General features: G+C 41.6%; 1 protein-coding gene across 1 annotated transcript in view; it reads left to right on the top strand.

Moving 5' to 3' along the window:
* Window positions 1–9,992, top strand: part of hck (HCK proto-oncogene, Src family tyrosine kinase) — a 24,184-nt gene extending 14,192 nt beyond the window's left edge. The window contains 11 exon segments of the mRNA XM_079372861.1: window positions 1–79; window positions 7,329–7,338; window positions 7,340–7,425; window positions 7,655–7,748; window positions 7,750–7,763; window positions 7,905–8,050; window positions 8,606–8,631; window positions 8,633–8,759; window positions 8,844–9,026; window positions 9,183–9,259; window positions 9,638–9,992. The exon segment at window positions 1–79 is cut by the window's left edge and continues 15 nt beyond it. Coding sequence (XP_079228987.1) covers window positions 1–79; window positions 7,329–7,338; window positions 7,340–7,425; window positions 7,655–7,748; window positions 7,750–7,763; window positions 7,905–8,050; window positions 8,606–8,631; window positions 8,633–8,759; window positions 8,844–9,026; window positions 9,183–9,259; window positions 9,638–9,802 — 1,007 coding nt within the window. The 3' untranslated portion in view covers window positions 9,803–9,992.
* The last annotated feature ends 8 nt before the right edge of the window (window positions 9,993–10,000 follow it).

The raw sequence follows: 10,000 nt of genomic DNA, 5'->3' as shown, positions 1-10,000 counted from the left end.
TGGCGCTCTACGACTACGAGGCAATTCATGACGGAGACCTTGGCTTTAGGAAAGGAGACAAACTCAAGATATTAGAGGAGTGAGTTACCTGTTTAACAGACACTGCACATATGTTTACAATACAATATGATACAATATGATACAATACAATGATCGTGTGTGAGATGCGGGCAGGTCGGCAGGGCACGCTGTTCAAATCAATTGAAAGAAATGGTAATATTGAACGAAAGTGAAGTAAATACTTGAAATTAAACATGTCAAGACAAAAGAAAGTCGATGAGGATATGGAGGAAATTCGGAAATCTCTGAGCATGTTGTCGGAGGATCTTGCTCGAGTTGCCAAAAAACAAGACATGCTGGAGGAGCTAATGTCGGAAGTCAAACAATTGAAAAGTTTGGTAAGAGAAAAGGACGCGGTGATAGACCATTTGGGAAGAAGGATCGATGAATTGGAACAAAACGCAAGAAGTAATGACTTGATTGTTAGTGGGCTTGATATCCAACATAGATCCTACTCAAGTGTGGCTGCTGCAAAAGACGGAGAAGATATCTCAAGCGAGGAACAGCAATCGCTCGAATATCAAGTAATACAATTTTTCAAAACCAAAGACGTTGATACCCGAAGTAACAATGTGTCATCTTGCTGCAGTCTTCCGAGGAAAGACAGACAAACAAAGCCAGCCATTGTCATAAGGTTTGTCGCGACTAAACACAAGACAGACATTCTAAAGCAAGGCAAAAAACTGAAGGGGAGCGATGTTTATATAAATGAACACCTGACTAAAAAGAATGCTGATATAGCCAGAGAAGCGAGGAATCTACGGAAACAAATGAAGATACAAGCAACATGGACGAGGAATGGGAAGGTGAAAATCAAACTAAACGGAACACCCGAGGAAGCAAAAATCATCACAGTAAGAGACCTACACGAACTACACGGTCAGAGGGGTGGCATATTCTTGGATTTGTTCATATATAAATAACAGAACACAATTTGTTTCAGTTGATGGAAGTGTGTCAAGTCGCTTGAAAATTCTTTGTGGGGTGCCACAGGGCTCTGTCTTGGGCCCAAAACTATTTATTTTGTATTTAAACGATCTCTGCAAAGTCTCAAGTGTTCTAAAGACTATTCTTTTTGCAGATGATACAAAAAAAAAATGTATTCTGGAAAAGATTTAAAGGATATTGTGAGACATGTAGAAAGGGAAATGACATTGGTTAAAAAATGGTTTGATATCAATAAGTTGTCACTGAATATGAGTAAAACAAAGTTAATGATTTGGGGTAAAAATAGTGACAAAGACGTGAAAGTAAAAATAGGGGAGGGGGAAATAGAAAGAGTAAATGATATCAAATTTTTGGGTGTTGTATTAGATTCCAAATTGGGGTGGAAAAAGCACATTGATCATGTGAAATCAAAAATCTCAAAGTCAGTTATATTCATCATTAGTTGTTCCATATTTAACCTATTGTTTTGAGATTTGGGGTAGTACGTACAAGACATACACCCAACCACTTTTTATTTTACAAAAGAGAGCAATATGAATTATCACAAAATCACAATATAGGGATCACACAAACGATTTGTTCCTCAAATTAAACATTCTGAAATTTCATGATTTGGTGGATCAAAAGGTTATACTGACAATGTATAAAGCATATTATAATATGTTGCCTGATAAGATTTTGAGTATGTTTGAAAAACGTGACTGTAAGTATGAGCTAAAAGGAACATGTTTGTTTAAAAAACTGAAAGTAAGAACAAATGTTAGATGTAGAACTAGAGCAGTAAGAGGAGTGAGTTTATGGAATTGTTTGCATACAGATCTCAAAGTGATTCAAACAATAAGTGGATTCAAAACGCTCCTAAGAAATAATATGTTACTTTCATATAGATAAGTTCTGAAATCAACTTCTATGACTTATTTTTTATTTATTTATTTTTTTTCTTTCTCAAGTGTTTGTTAGAAGAGCATTGAGCATTGTCTGACTGTTGAATATTTTGAGAGGGATAGGCGATAATAAGCCTGGAGCTTCAGCCTATACCCTTTGGTTTAAGAAAGTTATGTTGTATGTGACGGGTTGTATATATTTGTTATTATTTACAAACCAATAAACTCAACTCAACAATATTTCCCCCTCAGGTACATTTGGCCAAACAAAGTGCTGCCAAACATTCAGCTTCTTTCACTTGAATCAATAAATAAAAACAGTGAAAAAAACACATCCACACATGAACATATAATGCATAAACACATCATGACAGAACACTGCACACCTGTTTACAGTTTTCTCGATTGTTTATACACATTTATTTCAAAGCATGCCTCATACTCTCAGAACTCTACACACAAATCCAAAATGACACACACACTGGGAGAAACCCGTCAATTCTCCTGCAAAATTAAACTTCACATTCAAAATAATGTAATTTCTTCTTAAATGGTATTTAGTTTTCAAATGACACACACATATGATTACACATTTATAAGAACCAGTAGAACACTGATGTGCTGATGTAAAACATTATGATGAATGGAAAACACTCCTTCTCCATTCATCATAATGGCGTAGACCTTTTTTTGTTCAGTGTTGTAAAAATTGTGTGTAAATAAGTGTGTAAAATATTTGAGATTATTGTTTTTATACTCAGAACACTCAAATACAAGCTCAAATATATTTTATATACTGTACTACTGTACTCGTTGAGTACTGTAGTACTTCTAGTGAGAGTAGATTTCTTATCTATTCTCTATTCAGAAAGTCTGCTCCAGCTCTACTCTTTACCCTCCCTCATTGTTAGACCACATGGTCAACCAAAGTGGCTCAGATCTCATCAGAGATTACGGTACTTGGCCGTCTCCATCCTCGTCTTCCTCCTATTCCTCTTACTCCTCTGCCTCTGTTTTTAATGTTGGCATCCATTGCTACAAAACAAAAGAGCTCACCTGTTGCCCTTTTATGCTAAAGCTCTGATTGCCAATTGTAAAACTGTGTTTCAGGTGTTTGCCCATGTGATGAGTGTGCCTAATAGGGCAATTAACTTTAGAATTTTAAATGTCCGTGTGTTCCTTGTGAAAACAGGATACTTTCTTCACGAAAACTGAACACTAACCCTAACCCCAAATGCAGAGAATTTGTGTGTAGTGTTTTGAAAAAAATGTGTTTTAAAACAGCAAATAGTGCAAGAGTGTAAAGCATAAATTGTGTTTGCAGTTTAACAGATTTGTTTCAGGGCGTTGTTGCATGGTTATATGTTGTGGTCATTGTGTCTCAAGTACAGTACCAGTAATTGTGTATAAACAATTAAGACAAACTGTAATACACACTGCACACCTGTTTAACACAGAACACTGCACACCTGTTTAACACAGAACACTGCACACCTGTTTAACACAGAACACTGCACACCTGTTTAACACACAGAACACTGCACACCTGTTTAACACACAGAACACTGCACACCTGTTTAACACAGAACACTGCACACCTGTTTAACACAGAACACTGCACACCTGTTTAACACAGAACACTGCACACCTGTTTAACACAGAACACTGCACACCTGATTAACACAGAACACTGCACACCTGTTTAACACAGAACACTGCACACCTGATTAACACAGAACACTGCTCACCTGTTTAACACAGAACACTGCACACCTGTTTAACACACAGAACACTGCACACCTGTTTAACACAGAACACTGCACACCTGATTAACACAGAACACTGCACACCTGTTTAACACACAGAACACTGCACACCTGATTAACACAGAACACTGCTCACCTGTTTAACACAGAACACTGCACACCTGTTTAACACACAGAACACTGCACACCTGTTTAACACACAGAACACTGCTCACCTGTTTAACACACAGAACACTGCACACCTGATTAACACAGAACACTGCTCACCTGTTTAACACAGAACACTGCACACCTGTTTAACACACAGAACACTGCTCACCTGTTTAACACACAGTACACTGCACACCTGTTTAACACAGAACACTGCACACCTGATTAACACAGAACACTGCACACCTGATTAACACAGAACACTGCTCACCTGTTTAACACAGAACACTGCACACCTGTTTAACACACAGAACACTGCACACCTGTTTAACACACAGAACACTGCACACCTGTTTAACACACAGAACACTGCACACCTGTTTAACACACAGAACACTGCACACCTGTTTAACACAGAACACTGCTCACCTGTTTAACACAGAACACTGCACACCTGATTAACACAAAACACTGCTCACCTGTTTAACACAGAACACTGCTCACCTGTTTAACACAGAACACTGCACACCTGTTTAACACAAAACACTGCACACCTGATTAACACAGAACACTGCTCACCTGTTTAACACAGAACACTGCACACCTGTTTAACACACAGAACACTGCACACCTGTTTAACACACAGAACACTGCTCACCTGTTTAACACACAGAACACTGCACACCTGATTAACACAGAACACTGCTCACCTGTTTAACACAGAACACTGCACACCTGTTTAACACACAGAACACTGCTCACCTGTTTAACACACAGTACACTGCACACCTGTTTAACACAGAACACTGCACACCTGATTAACACAGAACACTGCACACCTGTTTAACACACAGAACACTGCTCGCCTGTTTAACACACAGAACACTGCACACCTGTTTAATACACAGAACACTGCTCACCTGTTTAACACAGAACACTGCACACCTGTTTAACACACAGAACACTGCACACCTGATTAACACACAGAACACTGCACACCTGTTTAACACACAGAACACTGCACACCTGATTAACACACAGAACACTGCACACCTGTTTAACACAGAACACTGCACACCTGTTTAACACAGAACACTGCACACCTGTTTAACACAGAACACTGCACACCTGATTCACACACAGAACACTGCACACCTGTTTAACACACAGAACACTGCACACCTGTTTAACACACAGAACACTGCACACCTGTTTAACACACAGAACACTGCACACCTGTTTAACACACAGAACACTGCACACCTGTTTAACACAGAACACTGCACACCTGTTTAACACAGAACACTGCTCACCTGTTTAACACAGAACACTGCTCACCTGTTTAACACACAGAACACTGCACACCTGTTTAACACACAGAACACTGCACACCTGTTTAACACAGAACACTGCACACCTGTTTAACACACAGAACACTGCACACCTGTTTAACACACAGAACACTGCACACCTGTTTAACACACAGAACACTGCACACCTGTTTAACACACAGAACACTGCACACCTGTTTAACACAGAACACTGCTCACCTGTTTAACACACAGAACACTGCACACCTGTTTAACACACAGAACACTGCACACCTGTTTAACACACAGAACACTGCACACCTGATTAACACAGAACACTGCTCACCTGTTTAACACACAGAACACTGCACACCTGTTTAACACACAGAACACTGCTCACCTGTTTAACACACAGAACACTGCACACCTGTTTAACACACAGAACACTGCTCACCTGTTTAACACACAGAACACTGCACACCTGATTAACACAGAACACTGCTCACCTGTTTAATACACAGAACACTGCTCACCTGTTTAACACACAGAACACTGCACACCTGTTTAACACACAGAACACTGCTCACCTGTTTAACACACAGAACACTGCACACCTGATTAACACAGAACACTGCTCACCTGTTTAACACAGAACACTGCACACCTGTTTAACACACAGAACACTGCTCACCTGTTTAACACACAGTACACTGCACACCTGTTTAACACAGAACACTGCACACCTGATTAACACAGAACACTGCTCACCTGTTTAACACAGAACACTGCACACCTGTTTAACACACAGAACACTGCACACCTGTTTAACACAGAACACTGCACACCTGATTAACACAGAACACTGCACACCTGTTTAACACACAGAACACTGCACACCTGATTAACACAGAACACTGCTCACCTGTTTAACACACAGAACACTGCTCGCCTGTTTAACACACAGAACACTGCACACCTGTTTAACAAACAGAACACTGCACACCTGATTAACACAGAACACTGCACACCTGTTTAATACACAGAACACTGCTCACCTGTTTAACACAGAACACTGCACACCTGTTTAACACACAGAACACTGCACACCTGTTTAACACACAGAACACTGCACACCTATTTAACACACAGAACACTGCACACCTGTTTAACACACAGAACACTGCACACCTGTTTAACACACAGAACACTGCACACCTGTTTAACACACAGAACACTGCACACCTGATTAACACAGAACACTGCTCACCTGTTTAACACACAGAACACTGCTCGCCTGTTTAACACACAGAACACTGCACACCTGTTTAACAAACAGAACACTGCACACCTGATTAACACAGAACACTGCACACCTGTTTAATACACAGAACACTGCTCACCTGTTTAACACAGAACACTGCACACCTGTTTAACACACAGAACACTGCACACCTGTTTAACACACAGAACACTGCACACCTGTTTAACACACAGAACACTGCACACCTGTTTAACACACAGAACACTGCACACCTATTTAACACACAGAACACTGCACACCTGTTTAACACACAGAACACTGCACACCTGTTTAACACAGAACACTGCACACCTGTTTAACACAGAACACTGCACACCTGTTTAACACACAGAACACTGCACACCTGTTTAACACACAGAACACTGCACACCTATTTAACACACAGAACACTGCACACCTGTTTAACACACAGAACACTGCACACCTGATTAACACAGAACACTGCACACCTGTTTAACACAGAACACTGCGCCTGTTCAGGTTACTTGCTCTGCAAGTCACGTCAAAAAAAGAAGAAGTGTGGCGGATCCTGCTATTTTAGATGTTTTTTTATCCGATGTGTGCGTGTGAAAGTTAGACATTATGTCCTGAGAAGAGAAGTCAAAATGCCTGGTTAACGGTTGTGTGTTTAATTTGACTCCCTCTCGTTAAAACTGATATGTTTCACTGTCTCCAACCAACAAAGAAACATTACTATGCTTCAAAAGAAGGACCTTAAACCTTCCAAAAAATTAACTGAGCTTTAAATGAGATCTATTTACACCAACTTCATATCTTGTTTGTGTTTTAAATTGTGAGCGGGACATACTGAGTCGTATATAAAGTTTTTCTTGGCAGGACTTATTTACACCTTTTGCCCCCCCCTCTTTTCTCTCTCTCTGCCCCTCAGATCCGGGGAAGTGGTGGCGAGCAATGTTGATCAGTACCAGTCAAGAGGGTTACATTCCCAGTAACTACGTAGCTAAAGACACTCTGGAAGCTGAGGAGTAAGTCACTCACACTGAGAGAGCTGACTTTACAGGGACTGACTCACTGCAGGAGACAGACTCTAGTGGACACTGGAGGAACTGCAGCTGTAAAGTTGGACATTTTAACATAGAGCTCTATGGAGACTGACTCCACTGCAGGAGACAGACTCTAGTGGACACTGGAGGAACTGCAGCTTGATGTCATGTTTTGGGATTCTCTCCTGATGTTTGAGTTTCTGTCGTTCAGGTGGTTCTTTAAAGGTGTGAGCAGGAAAGATGCAGAGCGACAGCTGCTTGCTCCGGGGAACAAGGTGGGCTCCTACATGATCCGAGACAGCGAGGACCACACAGGGTGAGTGAACCAATCACAAACAGGTTAATGCTTCATTTTTTTCTCTCTCTGCTGCACAGCTAGTTACTCTTTATCAATGCAGGAAAGTGACATCCAGATGTCAGTGTTATGAAAACCTAACGTGTGCTCTTTGCTGAACAGGTAGCTACTCTCTGTCGGTGCGGGACAGTGACGGTCAGTCTGCAGACACTGTGAAACATTATAAGATCAGAACTCTGGATAACGGAGGATTCTACATCTCTCCACGAAACACCTTCAGCACCCTGCAGGAGCTGGTCAGCCATTACAAGAGTGAGTCCATGACGTCAGATATTAACTGAGGGGAGTTAACTTCAGTAATTGTTAAAATGATGACATGATGGGCCAGCTGTTCTGCGGGGGCCCCTCAGCTCCTCTCCCTCTGTGTCTCTAGACGTCTGCATCTGTTCCTCTTCATTCAACACTAAATGATGTCATAAAGAGGATAAAGCAGGAAACAGCGGCCTGTCAGTCTTAACTCCCAACCCTTTACATGTTTAGTAACAGTGACGTCACGTCAGTCTCTGTGCTGCCTATGAACAACAGCACCCTCTGCTGGCCAATCAGAAAACATCAACCTGCTGCATGAGACTGAATGTGAGGGTCACCGAAGGTTTATTTCTTGCACTTTAATTCTCTGGAGTCTCAGCATGAGGGTGCAGTTTTAGCCTTTGCAGAACAATGCTGAAATAAATGTTTACTTAAATCCCTTTACTGGCAGAAAGGAGAAGTACATAATACTGAAGTGCATCTGAGAAACATGACATAAATCCACTGTTTATAAAGACAGATAAATCAAGTCCTGATGTTTGTGTTTGTGTGTTTTAGAGCAGGGAGATGGTCTTTGTCAGACCCCTGACCAGTCCCTGTTTGAGTCCCAAACCTGAGAAGCCGTGGGAGAAGGATGCGTGGGAGATCCCCCGATCCTCGCTGAAACTAGACAGGAGACTCGGAGCTGGACAGTTCGGGGAAGTCTGGATGGGTGAGACGGCCAGGAAAGATTCAGATGGAAGTCCTGAATGATGATGTGATTAATTTTTTGAATAATAACTTGTTTTGTATGAAGCTACGTACAACAAACACACCAAGGTGGCAGTGAAGACGATGAAGCCAGGCAGCATGTCGGTAGAAGCCTTCATGGGGGAAGCCAACCTGATGAAGTCTCTGCAACACGACAAGCTGGTGCGCCTGCACGCCGTAGTCAGCAAAGAGGAGCCCATCTACATCATCACAGAGTTCATGGAGAAAGGTGCAACTTCTCTTTCTAATGTGACCGACTGAAACTTCATATCATTTGTTCATACGGAGATTTATATGTCACTGAGCTTTTCATATTTACTCTGTGTGTGTGTGTGTGTGTGTGTGTGTGTGTGTGTGTGTGTGTGTGTGTGTGTGTGTGATGCAGGTAGTTTATTAGACTTCCTAAAGAGTGATGAAGGAAACCGAGTCCAGCTGCCCAAGCTCATTGATTTCTCTGCTCAGGTGAGATTTCCTACATTCACATAAACCTCACTCATCCTGATCCTGTGATCCTGCTTCTGGATCCAGTCCCAGAACCAGGTCTCTGAGGGGGCAGGTCTCCAGGAGCTTTCTGGAGGTCAGGGCTTTGTTATGGACCGTGTCAGGCTCACTTTCTTTTCAGTGCTTATCAAAATTAAAACCTCTCTTTTGAATTTAATGAGTCATGGGTATGGTCCTGGTTCTGCTCTGCAGGCATTAATTTGGGGTTTTCCGGTGGACTCAGAGGATGGATTTACAGAACTCTGCAAGCGTCCCGATTATTGAACATGAAGAAATTAAAAAAAATATAAATTTATATAAACAATTTCTCTCTCTCTCCCCCTCCTAACCCTCTCTCAGACTGCAGAGGGGATGGCTTACATCGAGCAGAGGAACTACATCCACAGAGACCTGCGAGCTGCTAACATCCTCGTCAACAAGTCTCTGGTCTGCAAGATCGCCGACTTCGGCCTGGCTCGAATCATTGAAGACAACGAGTACACGGCCAGAGAGGGTAGGACATGATAATGACATGAAAACGACATGAGAGTGACATGAGAGTGACATGATAAGGACATGATAATGACATGATAAGGACATGATAAGGACATGAGAGTGACATGATAAGGACATGAGAGTGACATGATAAGGACATGATAAGGACATGAGAGTGACATGATAAGGACATGATAAGGACATGAGAGTGACATGATAAGGACATGA

This window comes from Symphodus melops (genome assembly GCF_947650265.1).
Source record: "Symphodus melops genome assembly, contig: scaffold_121, whole genome shotgun sequence".
Classification (NCBI taxonomy): domain Eukaryota; kingdom Metazoa; phylum Chordata; class Actinopteri; order Labriformes; family Labridae; genus Symphodus; species Symphodus melops.
This window is presented reverse-complemented; position numbering and strand designations above follow the sequence as displayed.